Source organism: Staurois parvus, unplaced genomic scaffold (genome assembly GCF_062004578.1).
Source record: "Staurois parvus isolate SC_StPar_1 unplaced genomic scaffold, SC_StPar_1.0 ptg000089l, whole genome shotgun sequence".
Classification (NCBI taxonomy): Eukaryota; Metazoa; Chordata; class Amphibia; order Anura; family Ranidae; genus Staurois; species Staurois parvus.
This window is the reverse complement of record NW_028317885.1, coordinates 1,982,035-2,005,333: the sequence shown is the minus strand read 5'-3', so window position 1 is coordinate 2,005,333 and position 23,299 is coordinate 1,982,035. Positions and strand designations below refer to the sequence as shown.

The following is a 23,299-nucleotide window of genomic DNA, read 5'->3' as shown; positions in this document are numbered from 1 at the left end:
CTGCAGTGAATGTGTGTGAAGAGCTTATCCCATGTAGTTAAAAAGTCCTGAGGGACAGGGACAGGGAAAGAGACTTGCCTACAAGATGGAGCTGAGGAAGACTCCAATAGAAAAATACCCTATAACTATTCCAGCATTCCAGATTACAGACACTAGTTCCCTTACAGTATAAAGAGTAGATACCCCCAAATCACAAGATGAGTATAGGCTCAGGTCACCCATGGCAGCATGACTCTCTCTCGCAGATGTGTTGCCTCAACATAGCGTTAAAGCAGCTAATCCCAAAGTATAAGGCAAGGCCTCTGGTATCGACAAATCCAGACAGCTAGTGCTGATAAGGGCCAGCGCCCAGAGGTGAACAGGTAATTTTAGACAGACAGTTGGAATGGACTATAGTTCCATGTGGTGTTTACAAGCATGAGCATCCAAGGGATGGCACTTTCCTTAAGCTGAATGACAGTAAAGAGAAAAAGTTGCATATGCAACATTCCATCCATTGGATTATGGAAGTGCTCAGTACCTTACCATGGTGAATGTGACTCTGGTGGGAAGTTTTAATGGAGCCAAATGGTGTGGATAATGAGGTTGGCTCCTAGTGCTGTAGCTTGACTCGCTTTACTCACGAAAAAAGTCTTCAGATACAGGGTCACACTCTTTGGCTAAATTTTTGCTAATACAGACAATTCTAAAAGGCATCATGATCCTGTTCCTGTGCTGGAAGATCATTTTCCAGGCTAGCCCCACACATCTGTCCTGGAGAAAAGACAAAAATCCTCCTAGGACATTAGCAACAAAACTGAGGCAGGCTGGGTAGAAGAGGGGTTACAAATGAGACTGGCTTACAATTTTTCTAGTTGCTAATGTCCAATCCTTTTGTAGAGGGCAGTATAACCTGACCACATCTGAATTCCTGTGTCCCTCAATGAATGAGAAAAAATGTACAGTATATGGATGCAAAGGTTAAAGTGATTGTAAAGGATCAATTTATATTTTTTTAAAATAACAAACATTATATGTATTTGCTCTGTGCAATGGTTTAGCACAGAGTGGCCCCGATTCTCCTCATCTCACGTCCCCTGCTGGCAATCTCGAGATGGCTCTGTGTTATTGCTGCCCGGCCCTATCCTCCACTCTCTCCTTTATGACTGTGATTGACAGCAGCAGGAGTCAATGACTCCCATTGCTGTCTCTGAGTCAATGAGGAGGGAGAGAGGGGTGAGAGTCTCTGCCCTCCTGCACAGAGCTGGATCGAGATCAGGCTCAGGTAAGTATAATGGGGGGGGGGGGGCTGGGATGGGGGCTGCATGTCTTTAGTACCACTTTAATAAATGTGCTTTCAAACAAAGAATGTACCTATTAAAATCACAATTCACACATAATAATGGTTAGACTGAGGGCAGGTTAGCCTGGAGGGAGCCCACCTCTCCTTAAAGGCACAGGGGCACACTGGAAACCCAACATATAGCACAATGGCAGCTAAGGTGTCCAGTGCACCCCTCACCAATATACCAACAGTGCAAACAAATGGCAACTGCCCCAATCTATTACTGTCCTTTGCAGCAAGGAGCACATGGAATGGCGATGCATGTCAGACAACAACAAAGAAAAATTCCCAGCTCAACTTACCAACCAGGGCTTCCATCTTCACCTGGTCTTCCTCCCAGGTTCCAGGAATGGCTGAATGGCTGAGCCGCAACAACATCACCCCGCACACATGTGCAGGAGATACGGCCATGGCACAGCTCTCTCAATGGACAGCATGCCATCCATTAAGTGCACAGTGCGCAAGTGCCAGTGACTACACTGGCTTCTACATATTGGAATATCTCCTAAACGGTGCACGTTTAGGAGGCATTCACTGTACCATGACGTAAACCTTATTAAAGGTTTACTACTGCTTTAATTAGATTACAATTATTATCAGACATAGCAGTTTAAACATTTAGTAAATGTATACAAAATTCACAAAAATTCTGTTCATGAAACTTCAAACTTAGTGTAGGATTTAATAACACACTACAACAGTTTAGCTGTGGTTTTGTAGAACAGTAAACCTGCACTGTACCCAAGAACTGAAAACAGAATTTGAATAAAAAGTTTGTACTTACCAGACACCCACTGGAAAATTAGGTCTACTATTTCACTCTTAAATTCTCCATTAAATTGTGGAAGGGATTGTGGAAATGCTTTGTAAAATGCAGTAAACACGGCTTGTGACAAGTAATTTGGATACATCTGCCACAAAATAAATTTTTGTTACTGGAACTTGAAATTTAAGAAGAAATAGGATTATAAAAGCTTTATGTAAAAAAATACTGCAAATGAATACATCGTTTGTATTCCAAATCTGTATAAGCATTTGTTGAGATCCGCTATGAATTTCAGTATACATGGCAATACAGAATTTCACTATTTGCAATGTAGACAGAGTAGACAGTGTTATAACTAAGAATGTAATTTATATATTGTGTACATATGCATGCAACTGTATCCACTGTTGTAATATAGGGTGAGTTTGGGCTGTAATTTGCCAGCAGGTTGGGGAAGGGGAACATGGTGTACGGCATAAGCCAAGGGTATTTTGTTGACGTTTTTAGAATATATGCCGCATGCCTTAAAGTGGTTGTAAACCTGAGACATGGTATAGGAACAAAGCATATCCCATTTTGAACTGACTTTTAACATGTTTGTGAAATCTACATACAGTACATAGCTTTCAGGGATTTATTTTTAATGGATTTTTCTTGTTCAATAGTTTTTATTGCGCTTTCAGACAACATACAGATTAACAGTAGTAATACATAGTGGTGTAGAGTATACAGAAGGCAGTGGTAACCAGTTGCAGTGAGTAAAATCTTAAGCATAAATAAAATAAGAATGAATGTGGAAAGAAAGGTGCAGTGAAATACTATTTTGAATGCATTTTTAATATACACTATATTGCCAAAAGTATTTGGGCGCCTGCCTTTACACACACATGAACTTTAATGGCATCCCAGTCTTAGTTCACAGGGTTCAATACTGAGTTGGGCCACCCTCTGCAGCTATAACAGCTTCAACATTTCTGGGAAGGCTGTCCACAAGGTTTAGGAGTGTGTCTACAGGAATGTTTGACCATTCTTCCAGAAGCACATTTGTGAGGTCAGGCACTGATGTCAGACGAAAAGGCCTGGCTCGCAGTCTCCGCTCTAATTCATACCAAAGGTGTTCTATCAGGTTGAGGTCAGGACTCTGTGCAGGCCAGTCAAGCTCCTCCACCCCAAACTCGCTCGTCCATGTCTTTATGGACCTTGCTTTGTGCACTGGTGCTCAGTCATGTTGGAACAGGAAGGGGCCACTCCCAAACTCTTCCCACAAATCTGGGAGCATGAAATTGTCCAAAATGTCTTGATATGCTGACACCTTAAGAGTTCCCTTCACTGGAACTAAGGGGCCAAGGCTAACCCCTGAAAAACAACCCCACACTATAATCCCCCCTCCACCAAACTTTACACTTGGCACAATGCAGTCAGCCAAATACAGCTCTCCTGGTAACTACCAAACCTAGACACATCCATTGGATTGCCAGACAGAGAATCGTGATTCATCACTCCAGAAAACACATCTTCACTGCTCTAGAGTCCAGTGGCAGCGTGCTTTACACCACTGCAACTGACGCTTTGCATTGCACTTGGTAATGTAAGGCTTGAGTGCAGCTGCTCAGCCTTGGAAACCCATTCCATGAAGCTCTTTATGCACTGTTGGAGGTCTTTAGCCATTGACTCTGCAGACAATTGGTGACTTCTGCACACTGTGCGCTTCAGCATGTGCTGACCCCGCGCTGTCATTTTACGTGGCCTACCACTTCGTGGCTGAGTTGCTGTTGTTCCCAGTTGCTTCCACTTTCACTGTTCAACAGGTAAAAAGTTTTGGGCATAAAATTAGCTAATCTTACATAATTTTGGGGTGCTGAAAACGAAAATGACCCTAAAAAATGTTGATTGGCTCTAGTTTCCATGATATATTCACCCATCTAATGACGTAAGCCATTCAAAATTATGATGCAACTTCAGCTGCATATTGCGCAATTGATACTGGTGACCAATAGAAAATTGCATGTATACTGAGATGATGCAATATTGGCCTTTAATTGCATCACTTCACTGCATAAAAGCTGCAGTATCTGTAGCTGATTGTAGTTCGACAGCGTCTTTACATTTCCTTTTTTTTGCTTATATAGGCTACTCAGTAATGCCTCGAACTTGTGTGAATAAAGCAGATAATTTCTGCTATATCTGCGGTGAAATAACTTTTATCTCACAAAAAAGGAGGATAACAGGAATGATTAAGAAAGCCTACAACTTGTATTTTGGCTGCAAGATAGGAGACCAGGACAAGAGCTGGGCACCACATATATGCTGCAATTCTTGTGGGACGGCACTGGAGCAATGGTTGAATGGAAAAAAGGCATCTATGCCTTTCGCTGTGCCAATGATTTGGAGAGAGCCAACAGATCATGTTAGTAATTGTTACTTTTGTATGGTGCCTCCAATTGTAAAAGGGCTAAATAAGAAGAAAAAGTTATCTGTGCACTATCCAAATATTCCATCGGCAATACGTCCAGTTCCTCATGGAGAGGGGCTACCAATTCCTAAAGCACCAGAATCCTTCGTGGTTGAGTCAAGTGAGGAAGAACCTGAAGCGTGTAGTCACGTGCAGTTGTAAGAGATAGCCCTTTCCTCGAATACAAGAGAAAAGCCAAGAGAAGCAAAACCGACACAAACTGAAGACAAAACTAGTGAGAATCCTAAGTATTAAAATGATTCAACTTAGCTTATGGCTATAATTTTTCTTGGTAATCCTATGCAATATATTATGCCATTTAGGCTTTGTTATGTAGTCAATATCACTTGCTTTATATTTGTGGAAAGACATCTATCTATATAATTATTGTGCATTATGTAGTCATTACGCCTATAGTAGAAAACTTTCCGTTTACAGAAAAACTAGAGCCAATTGACAAATTTCATTGTTATATTTGAACTCAGAATGTGAAATTCATTAAGAAATGGATCCTTTTGTTTCCAAAACTGGCAAAAAATAAAAATTTGTTGAACAGTGTGTTATAACACCACTAACAATTGACTGTGGAATATTTAGTAGCAAGCAAATTTCATGGATGAACTTATTGCATAGGTGACAACCTATCACGATACCACACTTGAATCCACTGAGCTCCTGAGAGCAACCCATTCTTTCAAAAATGTTTGTAAAAGCAGTTTGCATGTCTAGGTGCTTGATTTTATACACCTGTTGCCATGAATGTGATTGGAACACCTGAATCCAATGACTTGGAGAGGTGTCCCAATACTTTTGGCAATATAGTGTTTATATATATTGTACATCCACATCAGTCCCTAACCCTCAAGGAGCCTACAATCTAAGGTACACAGTCTAGGGCCACTTTAGACAGGATTAAAAGAACCTACCAGCATGTCTTTGGAGGAGTGTGAGGGGAAACGGAGTACCCGGAGGAAACCCATGCAGGCCCTATGGCCAAATGGCGGGTGGCAAATGTCATCAGCGTTCCGGGTGGACGCCATATGGCGTCCTCCCGCACATGCGCAGATTGCGCTCCTGCAGAGCGGCGCAGCAGCGCGATCTGTCACCAGCCGTGTACCTCGGACATGGCCGATGACAGATCTGAGTATTGGCCCTGTTGCCGGTACCATGTGACCTGCTGTGACCAATCACAGCAGGTCACATTACAGTTGTATACAATGGATGGCTTCATTCATGCCATCCATTGTATACTACTGCCTAGCTGTGAATGGTCACAGCTAATCACATGCACATGTCATGTGATTAGCTGTGGTCAAATCACAACTAAGCACAAAAAAAAAAAAAAACCCTGAATGAATCGTTTTCATTCAGGTAAATGCTTGCTTATAGCAAAGTAATTCTTTGCTATAAGCAAATTGTGTAAAAAAAAAAAAAAAAAAATACTGATCACTTCCCCAAAGTAGTACAATGTTACTATGGTAACATTGTACTACTTTGGGCATAGTGAAATATGAAAAAAAATCTTAAAAAAAAGAAAAAAAATTTAATAAAAAATAAAAAAAAATATATATACATTTTTTTTTCATACTGTCACCAGTCAGTGTCCCTGATCACTGCCATGCCAGTTATATGATGATGCTGTACTGCACTGCTGACAGTATGTAAAAAAAAAATAGTGAAACTAATTTTTTTAATTTTTTCATTTTCCGAAAAATTATGACAAAAAAAATACAACTTCAAAAAACTCGCCATACCTCTTATGAAGTACGTCGGACTATCTACTTTGCAAAAAGTGGTCATTTGGGGGATATCTGTACTATTCTGACATTCTTGGACCTCAAGAAATTAGATTGGCTGTCAGTACTTCAGGATTGATCAATTTTCAGATCTATACCATAGTTTGTGAACTCTATAATTTTCCTACAAACTAAACAATACATCCTAATTTGGGTTATTTTCACCAAAGACATGTAGCAGAATACATCTCGGCCTAAATTTATGAAGAACAACTATTTATTTGCAAACTTTTATAACAGAAACAAAGAAAAACTTTTTTTTTTTCAAAATTTTTGGTCTTTTTTTGTTAATTTAGCAAAAAATAAAAACTCCAGTGGTGATTAAATACCACCAAAAGAAAGTTCTAGTTGTGTGAAGAAAATGATAAAATTTTAGTTTGGGTACAATGTTGTATGACCGTGCAATTGTCATTCAAAGTCTGAGAGCGCTGAAACCTGAAAACTGGCTGGGCAGAAAGGTGTAAAATTGCCTGGTATTGAATTGGTTAACAAAAGGCCCAGAAAATGCTAGTGATGAATTGGTTCTAACACTGACATCCGAAAGTTCAGGATCCATACGAACATCTGCAGAGTCTGCACTACCCAGATTACATTGGCTGAAATTGATATATAAACCCTGTTGATCCTGCCAGAAATCCAGTAGACTCATTTGTCACTTTTTGTTTCTATTAAATATACAATACCATTGAAATGATTTTGTTATAAATACCCTGTCGATTGGGCAAGAAATGCAGTAAGTTATTTTACTTCCTGTTCCTCTTCTGCATTAAAATGTCAAACTGTGTTATTAGCATTGCCCAGGTCAATTATTTGAATTATAGAACACCTCCATCCTACATTATGGAGATGAGTAGCCCTGTAGACCTATTACACTTTCTCTCCTGAGGTCACAATGCTGCTTGTCCATAGAAACAGTACAGTGAGTGAGCACTGTCATCGTAGGACAGGAAAGAAAATAGCAGCTACAACAGTATATCTAAGGAATGATAAGCTATAATATATTAAATGTCAGTTCTTGGGATTAGATACACTTTAGGTCAATTTAAACACATAAAGGAAGCACATGGATAGGCTCCATTACATTTTTGATGGACTTAGCAATAGTTACATCTCAGATAACCATGTAGTGCTTTTAAAGTGGTCCTTTGGATGAATGGACCATGTTCTGTTTTTTAAATAGTTACTTTAAAATTACCTTGATGAAGAAATCCTTGACATCAGTAGGTACACGACAAAAAAGAGCAACAAAACAGTCTGATAGTCTGTCAAAGAGGTGATCTTGTGCTAATTGTTGAGGCTGAAGAAAGATATTGGATTATATGACTACATAAATACATACACATATACATATCACAATTAATTAATACCTTGGTAAAATGTATTACAGGGAACTTAAAGCCTATATCCAGGCAAAACATGAAAATCATTTAACTACAGGAAGTCAGTCTAACAAACTTTTCCTTCAGTGGTTTGAGTAAGCACCTAATTAGACTACTGACTGCAAGGGCAGGTTGGGCACTAGGGCCAATGACAAAGAATCTTGATTCCTTTGTAGTAGCCTTGAGAAATGTTATTTTGATAGAAATGCACAGGCTAAAATGGCACTCTTTTTAGGTATATGAGTTGCATGGCCTGTGTATCCCAGTTTACATATGTAAAGACTATTCAATTTATAGAAGACTTCCTAAGGTCAGTTGATAGGAATGCTTCACTAGGAATAGGCCAGACAATTTATTTTTAATTTTTATTTATAGGCTAAAACAGCTATTTTCTAAAACTTTGACAGGGTTGCTGCAATAGTCTCATAAAATAGCAGTCTCAACATTTTACTTGGGCAGTTGTCTTTTTACACAAGACAACTGCCCTGCATTCTGTTTCAACCAGTTCAACACAATTTTTATCAAAAGCATTGTATAACAAAATAATTATTTTACCTTGAATCTATGAAGGAAAAACCACCAGAAACAATCTTTAAGCATGACTACAGATTCTTCTGACAGAAGAAATTTTGACAACATTTTTCCACGCAGATCCTAAGATTTCCAAAGAATTTTAATTATAAAACATGCGTTGCACATGAATTGTAAAGTATATAATAGTACACAGTACAGAATTTCATTACAAATTCTTTTCATTTGCATTACTAGCTTGATATTGTTCCTTAGATTAAATTCTATTTAGAGGACTTTAAGTGATTTATTAACATTTAGCAGTTGTGTTGTATTTGTCTGTGTAGTGACAGAGAGGTCCTTCTTCCCCAACCCATCAGAAAGTAATTCTTGTCCCACTGTTGGATACATATACTGTGCATACTAATATTCAGCTCTGTCACATTACACTTAGTGAACACATCTGAGAGCTTGAGCTGCATCGCCAAATTTCTTCAGCATGTGAGATCTGGAATCTCGAATACTGACCCCTCTTCCCACTTCAGTCTATCCTGAACTCAGCGGCCAGACTCATCCACCTTACCAACCGCACCGTATCCGCCACCCCCCTCTGTCATTCCCTCCACTGGCTTCCGATTGCCCAACGCATAAAATTCAAACTACTAACATTAACGTACAAAGCTATTCATAATACTGCCCCAAACTACCTCACCGACCTGATATCCAAATACCACCCAACCCGTACTCTTCGCTCCTCACAAAACCTCCTACTCTCCAGTTCCCTGGTCTCCTCCTCCCATGCCCGACTCCAGGACTTCTCCAGGTCTTCCCCCATCCTCTGGAACTCACTACCCAAATCCATCAGACTGACATCTACCCTCCTCACCTTTAGGCACACCCTGAAAACCCATCTCTTCAGGGAAGCCTACTCCGCCCTCACCTAACAGACGATCTCCTCCACTCCTCCTACCACTCCATCCCCCACAGCCATTTCCTCCAGTACCACTACCCCCTCCCTCCTAGATTGTAAGCTCCAAGGAGCAGGGCCCTCGAACCCCTCGTGTATTGTATTGTTACTGTATTGTCTCATGTACTGTCCCCCACTATAATGAACACCGCTGAGCAAACTTTTTGGCGCTATATATATACTGTATAATAATAATGATAGAGCTGGGATTCTGCAATTGTATCCAAGGTAGTGACGTAATAAAAATTCATGTGTTATATAAATATACATATAGACAAACACATGCATGGACACACACATTTGCACGCACAAAGTGAAAGGAGCTACTAAATGCAAATGAAAGCATGTAAACTCTTAAAGTATATGACCATTAGCCTGGACTACAATGTAGTTTCCTTTGGTATTAAAAATCACTTTTGTAGCACTACCCCTACAGAAGCTGCTAGGTAGATAGGGTTCTTGGTTCTTTTTCCTTGACTCTGTGAACAACCTCACCCCCTCTGACGCACCAGGTTAAGCAGTTGGATGCTGCAATAATATTGAGAGCGCAGATATAAATATCCTCTCCACACAACTATGTTTCAGTATTAGAAAGCAAACACCAAACCAGTTAGTGGTAAAGAAACTCAATAGATTGTCACAAGTTAAAGGATAAGTTCACCTTTTCAGTCAGAATTTCACTTTTCATAATAAACAGAAGCATATAAATTTCTGGCCCAGCCATCCCAATCTTCTTTTCTCTCACTTACCTCATCCACAAAATATTAACTTTTTCGTCAGTTTATGTGAGATTTTAAACAGATTTTCAGATTGCATAATTTCCAATCAATACTCTCTGAGCATTCACTTCCTGTAGGCCACTTCCCAGAAGCCTTCACTTCCTTGTTGCATCACAGAAAAGGATGTGATAGGGTGTGTTCACCGATCTGAACCACACCTCCCTCATTACAATACTACCTTCCTCCCATCAGCTATGTAGTACAAGGGCCTGTCTGATTTGATACAAATTAAATGAATTGTGAATAGGTGTCCTCCTCTTCCATATTTCTGGTAAATCTAAAGGAAATTGTACAGAGATTGTACAATCAGATTGCATAGTGTTTGGCCATCTTTATTCAAGTACATAGGAGGGAGTGGATGGAGACACTCAGTTGTCAAGTCCCGTTCAAATCTCCACGTACTGAAGACTCACATTCCGCATGCGTGTTTGCCACACTTGGGGTGCCTTTAACATGTAATGACAACACAAACACTATGCACATTTGCAGTGTGTTTCTGAAACACATGGCAAAGCATGCATTTTCTCTACAGATTGCTATGTGTTCAGAAATACACAGATGTGAATTTGTGTTCTGTGTAAGTGCACCAATTTCACTTTTAGGCCCCATTCACACCAAGGAGTAGAGGGAGCATGTGAGATGGGGAAACAGCTCTCATTGTTTGAACACTGATTGTGTGGAGTAAATTAAACGTTCTGGAGTGACATTCTGCGGTTTAGCCACAAGATGTCACTGTTTTTCTAACAGCCACAGACTGCATAGATATTTCTATATTCAATAAGAGGTGGGGTTTTCACATGGAGTTTTAGTGAACAGGAAGAGGAGACTGCAGCCATGTTTTGAACGATGCTGAATGAAGGGGCCGTGGAACTGAGAATCCGATGACATCCAGGTGTGACTGCATCCCTCAGTAACCAGAGCTGCAGCTAAGTGAAGATGATCGTGCCCAAGTCCCTGATCCTGTTCAGAGAAAGGAAGATTGCTGCCAGGAATGCTGATGAGAGCAGAAGAACAAAGCAACATATATTGCGATATCGCATGCTTGTTGGAGAGACATTTGTTCTGTTCAGAGTCACCAGCGGATGAAAACCAGACCCGGGTAGGTAAGATCGTGCATGCACCTCATTTCAGTGTTGGCGCCTATAGACTGAGACCAGGCCTATAGTTAGTTAGTTAGGGTCTCTTTGTGTCAGGCCACAAGTGTTGTTACTGATCATTGGAAGGACTCCATAACTTAAAGTGACATTTCACATTGGAGAGCTGATAGAATCCCACAAACTCAAGCCAGACTGGCGTTTTGCTCAGAAGGAATACTCAGGCACGTGCTACAGGACCAGTTATGGGAGGGGGAATACTGTAGATTTGTGTAAGATTGTAAGCTGTTGTGCTGCACCGCAGGCTAGCCCATACCATACACCCATACACTGATTCATGCTCTTTTAGGGTAATAACGGGTAAGGTGTGGCAGCTTAGTTGTGCCCGCCAGTAGATAAATTACTACACTTTCTACCTTCATTGATCAGAAGTCGCCGTGCTGTGCAGCACAAGGGTCTCAGCCTTTGGGCTGGGTGTATGTAAATTTATTTTATGTTCTCAGCATTTGTGGTTGTGTTTATTTGCCACATCTAAGCAAAATTCTGTTGTGGCAAAAGCTGGTGTTGGGGTTGCTTTCCTTGTTCGTGACTTCACTGTATCCTGGGGAGCCCACCCCGGTACACGGCTTACAAGCGCATGTTTTTTGGCTTGTTTTTCCAGTGACACACAAAGGGTAGCCTGTTGATTTCAATGGGCAAAAGCTCATGGGACATTTTGGCGTGATGCACATTTTTTACTGTATTTTTACTGCATTTGTCACCAGTTTTGTCATGTTTAAAAACGTTTGCTTGTTTCTGTGTTTGATGTGCCGTTAACAATTAATTACACTGAAAGCTCAACTAGATAATTTTAGGTGTATAAAGGTGGCCATGCACTATACAATCTGTTTACGACCTCCTTTAGATTTACCAAAACAATATAACAAAGAGCACAGCATCTATCCAATCATTCAGCCTGAGACTGTCTGTAGAGACACTGGGGTAGCCAGGCAAATGCATGTGGGGAGAAATCCGGGGGATGCTGTGAAAAATAGTTGTTAAGTGAAGGGTGTGTACTAATGAGGTCAGTGCAGGATGTGTGTGCTAATGAGATCAGCTGGTAATCTGTTTATCTGCTTCTGGGGTCCTACTGGCTCCTCTGTCTACATTCCAGGAAATGAAAAATCATTCTAAGAAAATTACCAAAGGCTAAGGTAATGCCTTGCTCACCAGATCAAAGAGAGCTTGTATATTTTTGCAACTGAAGTACATTAATAATATATAGGTGCATAGGAAAGCTGGATTTTATTTTAAAAAAAGTAAACTTAGCCTTTAACCACTTGCCTATTGGCACTCCCCCCCCCCCCCCTTCCTGCCCAGGCCAATTTTCAGCTTGCACTTTGAATGAGAATTGTGCAGTCATGCAACACTGTACCCATATGAAATGTTTATAATTTTTTTCACACAAATAGATCTTTCTTTTGGTAGCATTTATTCGCCACTGGGGTTTTTATTTTTTGCACTGTAAATGAAAAAAAGAGCATAAAAATTTGAAAAAAAAATTGTTTTCTTTGTTTCTATTATAAAATTTTGCAAACAGGTAATTTTTCTCCTTCACTGATGTGCAATGAGGCTGCACTGATGGGCACTGATGAGGCGGCACTGGTGGGCATTGATGAGGAGGCACTGATATGCAGCAATGATGGGCACTGATTGATAACACTGGAGACACTGACAGATGGTACTGACCAGCAGCACTGCTGGACAGCACTTATGGGCGACACTGCTGGGCGGCATTGCTGGGCACTGAGTATTAGTGCAGATGTCCCCTGTCACATTTGCTGGTTATCAGCAGTACTTTCCTCACTCTGTGACAGCGTGAAGAAAGTGCAGTTGATTACCGGCGACTGTATTTACATTGTGATCTGCTGTGTCATTGGATACAGCGGATCATGTGGTAAAAGGCCGCTGTGATTGGCCTTTTACCTTATCACATGATCAGCTGTGTCCGTAGGACACAGAGATCATGGACAGTGCCGGGTGCATGCCGCTGGGGGTGCACAGGAGGCATCTTCTGGGAGCACATCCATGGACACCCTCCCAGAACTAGAGAAGCGTGCTGTAGCTGTCTTTCGGCTATAGCACGGTTGGGAAGCATAAGGCAGTATATGCATAAATAGGCAAACAGATAACTAGTTCAATCAGAGCTCACTAGGCAATGTAATCACTATGCTATAGTAGCTTAAGTTAAAGCTCTGAACCACTAGATTAATCACTTGCCCTCCGGAAGATGTACCCCCCTTCACAATCAGGCCATTTTGTTTGCAATACGGCGCTGCGTTACTTTAACTGACAATTGTGCAGTCATGTAACGCTGTACATAAATGAAATTTTTGTCATTTTTTTCCCACAAATAGCACTTTCTTTTGGTGGTATTTGATCACCTCTTGTCAGGAATGGACTTGCCAATAGTGGTGGGACTCACCTGCCTTGTGGGCTGCAGTACCAGGGCTGGCCAGCGGGTGCTCTCAACAACCAGAGGTTCACTTCGGCAATTAGCCATCACCTGGGGCTGATTGCAGGTGTATTTAAGGGATGGCCAGACCTGCAGTCTGTGCCTTGGTGTGTGTTTTTCCATGGGCCCCTGTTTCTTGTAACCTGCATTCCTGTTCCTGTTTCTGCCTGACTTGTTGCCGACCCTGCCTGATCCTGACCTCTGCTGACTTCTCCTGTTTGATCCCTGGCTTGTGACCCTGACCATTCTCTGCCTGACCCCCTGTACCTACCTGTCCGTTAGTTGCTGTACCCGGCTCGTGACCTGACTACTCTCCACCTGCTCCTCCTGTACCTACCTGCCCGATAGTTATCGACCCGGCCTGCCTGACTACGTTGTGCTCTATATGTGTATGTACCTGTGTATCTATATCAGTTTAGGTTTGGGTTTGTTTCACCCTGTTGTATGTATTTGTGTTAGCTTGGGGTTTGGTGCACTGCGTTTACATTTGTATTGTTAGTCTTAATAAATTGTCTTATTTATACCATATCTGAAGCCTGCGTTTCCCTGTGTCAGTACACACATCTCTGGTCACACCCGCATCCCTGACACCTCTACATTTTTATTTTTTGCTCTAAAAACAAAACAGAACAAAACAATTTTGAAACCCCCCCCCCCCCAATATTTTAGAATTTTTGTTATAAAACATATCCAATATAAAAAATACAATTTCTTCATAAATTTAGGCCAAGATGTATGTTGTTTACGTGAAAGTTATAGCAGCTACAAATGGCGGTATATATACTGGAATGTTTATTTATTTTTTGGCACTGGCAATGAATCTCTGGCCTTGACCTGGTGATTGACATCTTCAGGAGCCAATGACAGTGGGGTTAGGGCGGTGCGCTCCTTACCCAGAAATGCAAAATCACATACAGTTGTGTTCAAAATAATAGCAGTGTGTTGAAAAAAGTGAATAAAGCTCAAAATCCTTCTAATAGCTTTTATTTCCATACACACAAATGCATTGGGAACACTACACATTCTATTCCAAATCAATCAAAACATGAAGAAAAATATAGCAAATTTGTGTTGTTCCTCTAAAAAAAATTGAAGAAAAGTGAATATTAGACTGTTCAAAAAAACAGCAGTGTTTGTATTCTTTATAAACTCAAACATTCACTATATAAACTGAAAAATGTTTGAAGATTTTGCTTTCCTTTGAATCACTTAATTAATATTTAGTTGTATAAGCACTGTTTCTGAGAACTGCTGTACATCTGTGTTGCATGGAGTCAACCAACTTCTGGCACCTGTGAACAGGTATTCCAACCCAGGATGATTGGACTACATTCCACAGTTCTTCTCTATTTCTTGGTTTTGCCTCAGAAACTGCATTTTTGATGTCACCCCACAAGTTTTCTATTGGATTAAGATCCGGGGATTGGGCTGGCCACTCCATAACGTCAATCTTGTTGGTCTGGAACCAAGACGTTGCACGTTTACTGGTGTGTTTGGGGTCGTTGTCTTGTTGGAACACCCATTTCAAGGGCATTTCCTCTTCAGCATAAGGCAGCATGACCTCTTCAAGTATTCTGATGTATTCAAACTGATCCATGATCCCTGGTATGCGATAAATAGGCCCAACACCGTAGTATGAGAAACATCCCTATTTCATGATGCTTGCGCAACCATGCTTTACTGTCTTCACAGTGTATTGTGGCTTGAATTCAGTGTTTGGGGGTCGTCTGACAAACTGTCTCTGGCCACTAGACCCAAAAAGAACAATCTTACTTTCATCAGTCTACAAAATGTTGTGCCATTTCTCTTTAGGCCAGTCAATGTGCTGTTTGGCAAATTGTAACCTCTTCAGCACATGTCTTTTTTTCAACAGTGGGACTTTGCGGGGGCTTCTTGCAGATAGCTTGGCTTCACATAGGCGTCTTCTAATAGTAACAGTACTCACAGGTAACTTTACACCTTCTTTGACCTTTCTGGAGCTGATTGTTGGCTGAGTCCTTGCCATTCTGGCTATTCTTCTATCCATTCGAATGGTAGTTTTTCACTTTCTTCCACGTCTTTCAGGTTTTGGTTGCCATTTTAAAGCATTTCCAATCATTTTAGCTGAGCAGCCTATCATTTTATGCACTTGTTTATATGTTTTCCCCTCTCCAATCAACTTTTTAATCAAGGTATGCTGTTCTTCTGAACAATGTCTGGGAGTTGCAGTCCATCACTCCATCTAGTCCCATGCAAGATCCTCTTCCCAAACTACACTTCTCAGAGTTCTGTGCAGTCTGCATCAAAGTCTCTCAGGTCATTCATGCCTACCGGCTCCATATGCTGATAGATGCTGAATGGCACCGTAAGCCAACATAAGAGTCTAGTAAAGGCACACAAAGCAGCTACAGCATAGTGTTTTATAGTGGCTCCTTCTCTAGCTAAGCACCTGGCTACACTTTAAGCTTACACTTCCATTACCAGTTTTAAAAAAAAGAACAGAATAATTTGTAATAAAATCTATACATTTAGTGCAGTGCTTCTTTAGTGAAAACTATGCAAAATTATATATTTAAAACATACAGTGACAGCCTGACCACGCAAAAAAATAAAGTGCTGAAATTATGTTCTATAAATCTTATATTTAATCATGTCCATATAAAAACACATTAAAAGCGGTATTAAACCGTGAAAAAAAATTCTAAATAATCTCCCTGCAAGCTAAGAGAATAATGTGCTAGTATGCATCACATAAACAGAGCCCTCAAGCGGAGCACTGTCACGGCTCCCCAAGGCTTCTATCTTCACCCAGTCTTCCTTCCAGGTTCACGAGCTGTGGCCATCTGATTGGCTGGGCTGCGATGTCTCACTCCCACGTATATGCAAAGGGAGTTTCAGCCGCTGCACGGCTCTGTCTATTGAGAGCGCAGTGCGCATGCGCCGGTGACATCAACAGTGCTTCTAGAGTAAATATCTTATAAATGGTGCACAATTAGGAGATATTTAGAGTACCTACAGGTAAGCCTTATTAACCTCCCTGGCGGTATTCCCGAGTGTAGCTCGGAGTAGAGTTTCAGTACCAAAAGCGGTAACCCCGAGCTAAACTCGGGCTTACCATGCAGCGTTGCTCAGGGATTCACTGCAGCGCTTACCTTGTCCTTCGCTCCCGCAATGTGTCCCCTGCAGCGTCGCCGGCCATCTCCTCCGGCTGATGCCGGCATCCGGCTTCCGTGTTCCGGTCCCTGTGACGTCGTGACGTACGGGTGCCGGTAACGGCGGCAAATTTGAAATTTTTAAAAAATGTCATTTTTTTAAAAACGATTATTGCATAGTAAAACATTGCTGTTTCAAAGCATTTCACATACATTTTGTCCCTACTGCTTTGTCCTGTACCCTGCCTGCATTTTGACTGTTCTTTCTGCCTGGAAACTTAGAAAAGTCCATGGTGTCCAAAAAGCGCCCCTTTATGTCAAAAGCGGTTTTAGACCAGCTAGAGAACAGCGATAGTAAATCAGAACCACTTGCAGAATTGAGTGATAATGATTTGTGGGGAAATTCGTCATCAGACACTGAAAACGATTTTGCGATTTTGCTCAGCGATGTGTGAACTTGGCGCTATATTTCAAATTTCAGTGTTTTTGGTTTGATTATAATATTGAATTAAATGTATTATTACATTATTATTTTTTATGATTATTTATTAAATTATAATTTATGATTTCATGTTTCAAGTTTTATCATATCCGGAATGTTTACTAGACTCTTGTTCGGACAGATTTCAGTGAGTTATTCCTAAAAATGACAGGCCTACAAAAAAAAAATTACATATTTCCATGCAAAATAATGGTACCGCTTTCAGCACCAAAAATCTGAAATAATCATATCGCTAGGGAGGTTAAAGGCTTACCTGTAGGTAAAATATGCAAAAAGGAGTTTACTTTAACTTTAAAAAGTCTCCTGTGTTTTAAGCATGTGTAATCTTCTGTGTGTCTTGTACCACCAATTCCACTGTGTATCCAATCAATACTTCCTCCAGCAACAGTGCTCTGCAATCAAGATGTGCTCTCATCTTGAACCCATGACTTACATATTATAAAGGTCATAAATAGTGTTTTCTCTTTTCCGGAGTCCACACGTGTCAGGTAATCTCCACTTGTTCCAATAATCACTCAAGGCAAAGCATGAAACCTACATAGTGCTTACATTTTAAAACCACATTTAATAAAACTAATTTCAATTAACAACACACTAACATGCATATTTACAATTTGTGGTACTAGGCACACAGAAGCATACACACACTTAAAACACAAAAGACTTTTTTTATTGGGGTTTTTTTTTTTTAATAGACACAAAAAAATCTTAATTGAGTATAAGCTTTATTGGACATAATTTCAGAAAACTTTACTTTTTTGCGTGATAATGCTGTCACAAAAGGATATTTTACATGTATAATTTTGCATGGTTTGTACTAAAGTAGCAATACACTAAACGTATAGATTTTGTTGTACAATGTTTGAATAGCATATAATATAAGCAGCTATCAAGGAGTAAATAGCACAATTTAGGGTATAGCACTTCAGAAGTTTCTTTGAAGTTTTGTTTTTAATAATTTGAAATAAGCTGTATGTTTTTATAGTAGCAATTTTTGGACAATTAAAGATTGAACTCTATATCTAAAATGTAATCATCTTTACAGTAACAAATGATGTTCACAAATGCATAAAAAATTTAGAACAGGAAAATCTAGAATATAATCAATCTTTAACTCTCAACTTAACTCCTTACTGCCTACAATCTATTAACATTCCCAAGCATGATGCTCCATACTGAGGATAAGTTAATAAACATCCAACCCCCAAAGAACAAGCAGCAACACGTTACAAGGCTGTGCCCCCTAAATCTCAGTTGTATTGACAGCTGAGGTACCTGATGATAGCGAAGTGGTTCCAGATCAGGTTACCACTATGTTGCAAGCTGGCAATGAATAAGGAGAAGCATGTTTGCTTCTATTAACCAATCATAGTCAAGTAAAAATTAACAAATATGGCAAAACTGATCCACAACACAGCCTACAAATAGTGGAAAATAAGTGAAGTTTGCACTTTACCATTTTATAATTACGTTTCTAAGTGCAGGGTTGTAAATCTTAAAGCTATATGTTGAGCGAATTATCCAATATATGAGGTACATTTTTTAAAGTGGTTGTAAAGGCTGAAGGTTTTATCCCTTAATGCATTATCTGCTTAGGGTAAAAAAACCTAAGAGAAGAGGAGGAGCGAGGAGTTCAGGCAGGGCACCCGAGAAGAGGAGGATCAGGACTGCTCTGTGCAAAACCATTACACAGAGCAGACAAATATGCTTGTTATTAATAAAAAAATAACTTTGCAATCGCTTTAATTAAGGCACACACTAATTTCCTGCTAAATGTCTGGTAATACTAAGAACACAGTTTCAATATTTCTATATACCTTGCTTGACTAAAATACTGTACATTTGTCTAGATTTCCGCTAAAAGTATAAAATGAGAGGGAGAAAACAGATTCAGGGCTGATTCAGAAGAACTTGAAGATTAGAACAATAGCATAAAAAAAGAATTCTGGTTTCATTTTTCCACAAAAAAATAAAGATGCAAATCTGATTGGCTGGCCACAACATCATTTGCTCTCATTTCTCCAGCCCCACACAGTCCCACAAAGAGAGAACAATTACTACTTCCTGTGAATTCCTAGTAAACATTAGTGATCATAAAAGCCCACTGTTGATATGCTGCCTGCCCAAATCAAATCAAATACTGTATATGCCTACACAACTAATCACTGGGAAGATCAAGGTACTGCTGTTTCTCTGCCTCCTGCTAACACAGCCCCCTGTAGTCTCACCCTGCCTCTCTAAGTCCCTTATGCAGCTGAGAACAGAGGTCATGTGATCACTGATAAAAACAGAAAAAAAAATAACATCTGGCCATTTTAACACATATAATGCAGCCACTGGTCCATTGTTGTCATCATCAGAGAGAAATTCCATGCAGCCACCACAGGAGCACATATATGTGGATAAGAAGTAACTGCAAAGAAGCTTCAAGAGATCAGCAACACTGGGATGCGACATAGGATTTAAAAGGGTGTTAGGGTGTAAAACTGCCCTAATGTAGTTATGACATTCTAGAAATCCAACTCAAACGTTCAGGAAATGTCATAGACAACTACTATAGACACTCTAGCTTTACAATCTTGTGCTTGTATTTATGGTGAAAGGGTTTACTCTAGTTTTGTTCATTTTGGATTGTACTTATTCATTACTGGGTCTTGTTGATTCATAAAGCAAAAAGTATAAAATTTACAATAAGGCCAATGCTCACTTATTCTCCAAAGCAGGGTCATCGATGTTTGTAAGTGCTTTCAAACACATTTACCAATAGTCAATGTGTATAGCGGCTAATTTGTTACCAAGATGGCCATGGATCCAGCATATACCACTGATGTTAACTAGTGGTGAATGCACTGGAATGCTGCGCACTATGCATAGATGAAAATATTGCACAACTTGATAATATATCCAACTATACTATGCTGCAACCTCCAAGTCTGAAATATTATCTGAGATAGTAGCTGTCACACTTTTAAAAACAAGAGGTTGTGAAGCATAAGGATTAATGGGAAGGGGAAATGTATTCTGATGGTTTCCTTCATTTAAAGAGGTTAATACAATTAATGTTCAAAATATACATACTTGATATTGCTCAGTTTCAGCAATACATTGCAAGATCTTGGTGGCCTCCAGATGTCCAGGCAAGTCTGCACTACTGAAGCCAGGAAACACACAGTTCTGATTAAAAAAAAAAGTACAACACCAAAGTTACTTTTCCAAGTCATCATCAGAAACTTTGTTATGTTTCCTTGGAATATTTTTTATTAAGCCTTTCATGCACACAATTTTTTAAGTCCACATGAAAAAGATCTTTACCATGAGCATGTAAGTTATCATTGCAGCAGAGAACCAGTAATGCACAAGTAGGATATGTGTGTTCCTAATTCTCTGGCCCAATGTCAAAAAGCAACATTTTTCATAGAGTTATCATCAAGTTTGCTGAAAAATAGTGATGCAGCTAAACTGGGCACCTGAGCTTCAGAAAACTCTGTTCCAAACGGGTTAACAAAACAGTAAGTGACATAGGTAAGTTTATATGTATTATGAACTGAAGAAAATAAAGATTTCCACCAAAGTGGATCATGTGCCCACACTGGGCAATCCCATTTGCTTAATTTACAAAAAGTATAAAAGAATCAGGAATAGTCAGCATGGGCTTTTTTCTAGCCAGTTTTACATGCTTGTAACTATTAAACAGCTATCTACACATATGTAACTTCAAATCTTCACAGGTTTTTGGAATCTGTCTTTAACCAGTTCCCCACCACCCTATAGCAGAACTACTGCTACAAGGTGTCAGGGCTGCGCAAAATCACTTTTATATACGTTATTTTGCATTTCCGGGTAGAGGCCACCCTACCCGCACCACCATTGGTGGCCACAGATGTCGATCACCGGGTCATGGCCAGAGATTCCCCGCCAGCAAGGAACAGTGAAAGGGGAGAGGTCTGTGTGTAAACAACACAGCTCTCTCCCCTGTCAGCACTGACATACTGTTTTCTATTGCTCTGCATAGCAGAGCAATACAAAACAGCGTGTTTCCCTAGTAAAACACACACAGCACACACATTAAAACAGCACACACTTAACCCTTTGATTGCCCCAGATGTTAACCCCTTCCTGCCCAATGACATTAGTACAGTGTCGGTGATTTTTATTAGCACTGATCACTGTATTAGTGTCATTGGGATGTCAGTGGCAGTTAGTCAGTTCCCTCCCAGTGTCAGAATGCCCGCCGCAATCCCACTTTAAGTCACTGATCCGCCATTACTAGTATAAAAACACCCCAAAATTCCAGTATATATACCGCCATTTGTAGACGCTATAACTTTCATGTAAACCAGTTAATTTACATGTATTGGGATTTTTATTTTAGCAAAGACATTTAGCAGAATACATTTTGGCCTAAATTTATGACGAAATTTGATTTGTTACATTTTTTTACTGGATGTTTTATAGCAAATGTCAAAAATATTGGGGGCTTTTTTTTCACAATTGTCTGTCTTTTTTGGTTTATAGTGCAAACAATAAAAAATTAAGAGGTGATCAAATGGAATATGGGGATTTCCTCTAAACTGGATAAGGTTGCATCCATGAATACAAATGTTATAGCATTTTTCTCAGAGAGTCAGGAAAGAGGATGAGTATGGGATAAGGACTGAGCAGATTAATTTTACTTTTTTTTTTCTGCCTAAACTCTCCTCCATATTTGCTGATGCGTCCATGCATACATACACTAAATTGCCAAAAGTATTGGGACACCCCTGCAAATCATTGGATTCAGGTGTTCCAATCATCTACATGGTTACAGGTTTATAAAATCAAGAACCTAGGCATGCAGACTGCTTCTACAAACATTTGTGAAAGAATGGGTCGCTATCAGGAGCTCAGTGAATTCAAGCGTGATACCGTGATAGGTTGCCACCTGTGCAATAAGTCCATCTGTGAAATTTCATGCTACTATATATTCCACGGTCAACTACTAGTGGTATTAGTACAAAGTGGAAGCAACTGGGAACAACAGCAACTCATCCACAAAGGGATAGGCCACGTAAAATGACAGAGCGGGGTCAGCGCATGTTGAAGCGCACAGTGCACAGAAGTCACCAACTGTCTGCAGAGTCAATAACTAAAGACCTCCAAACTCTGTGTGGCCTTCAGATTGGCACAACAGCAGTGCATAGAGAGCTTCATGGAATGGGATTCCATGGCCAAGCAGCTGCATCCAAGCCTTACATCACCAAGTGTAATGCAAAGCTTCGGATCTAGTGTTGAAAAGCACACCACCACTGGACTGTAGAGCAGTGGAGACGTGTTCTGTGCAGTGACGATTCATGCTTCTCTGTCTGGCAATCTGATGGACATGTCTGGGTTTCACAGTTGCCAGGAGAACGGTACTAGCCTGACTGCATTGTGCCGAGTGTAAAGTTTTGTGGAGGGGGGATTTGGTGTGGGGTTGTTTTTCAGGGGTTGGGCTTGGCCCCTTCGTACCAGTGAAGAGAACTCTTAAGGCGCCAGCATACCAAGCCATTTTGGACAATTTCATGCTCCCAACTTTGTGGGAACAGTTTGGGAATGGCCCCTTCCTGTTCCCACATGACTGTGCATCAGAGCACAAAGCAAGGTCTATAAAGACATGGATGAGCGAGTTTGGGGTGGAGGAACTTGACTGGCCTGCACAGAGTCCTGACCTCAACCGGAAAGAACACCTTTGGGATGAACAAGAGCGGAGACTGTGAGCCAAGCCTTTTCGTCCGACATCAGTGCCTGACCTCACAAATGCACTTCTGGAAGAATAGTCAAACATTCCCATAGACACACTCCTAAACCTTGTGAACAGCCTTCCCAGAAGAGTTGAATCAGTTATAGCTGCAAAGGGCGGGCCAACTCAATATTGAACCCTACGGACTGGGATGCCATTAAAGTTCATGTGCATGTAAAGGCAGACATCCCAATACTTTTGGAAATATAGTGTATATTAAGGGCTTCAAGTTCACATCACATCAAGCATCACGTCACAAGCATTCATGCAGGCTGCACACCTTCCCCCGTACTTTCTCTAAACTTTCTTTTAGCTACACTTCGCTGCAGTTTTCCATGTCAAAAACC

At 40.4% G+C, this 23,299-nt stretch overlaps 1 protein-coding gene across 1 annotated transcript in view; it reads right to left on the bottom strand.

Moving 5' to 3' along the window:
* The window catches only part of FAM227B (family with sequence similarity 227 member B), a 526,050-nt gene that overhangs the window by 413,774 nt on the left and 88,977 nt on the right, over positions 1–23,299 (bottom strand). The window contains exons 6-9 of the mRNA XM_089670312.1: positions 20,273–20,368; positions 8,273–8,371; positions 7,534–7,635; positions 2,109–2,235 (exon numbers count right to left, since the gene is read on the bottom strand). Of these exons, the coding sequence (XP_089526438.1) occupies positions 2,109–2,235; positions 7,534–7,635; positions 8,273–8,371; positions 20,273–20,368 (424 nt within the window). The remainder of the gene's footprint in view (positions 1–2,108; positions 2,236–7,533; positions 7,636–8,272; positions 8,372–20,272; positions 20,369–23,299) is intronic.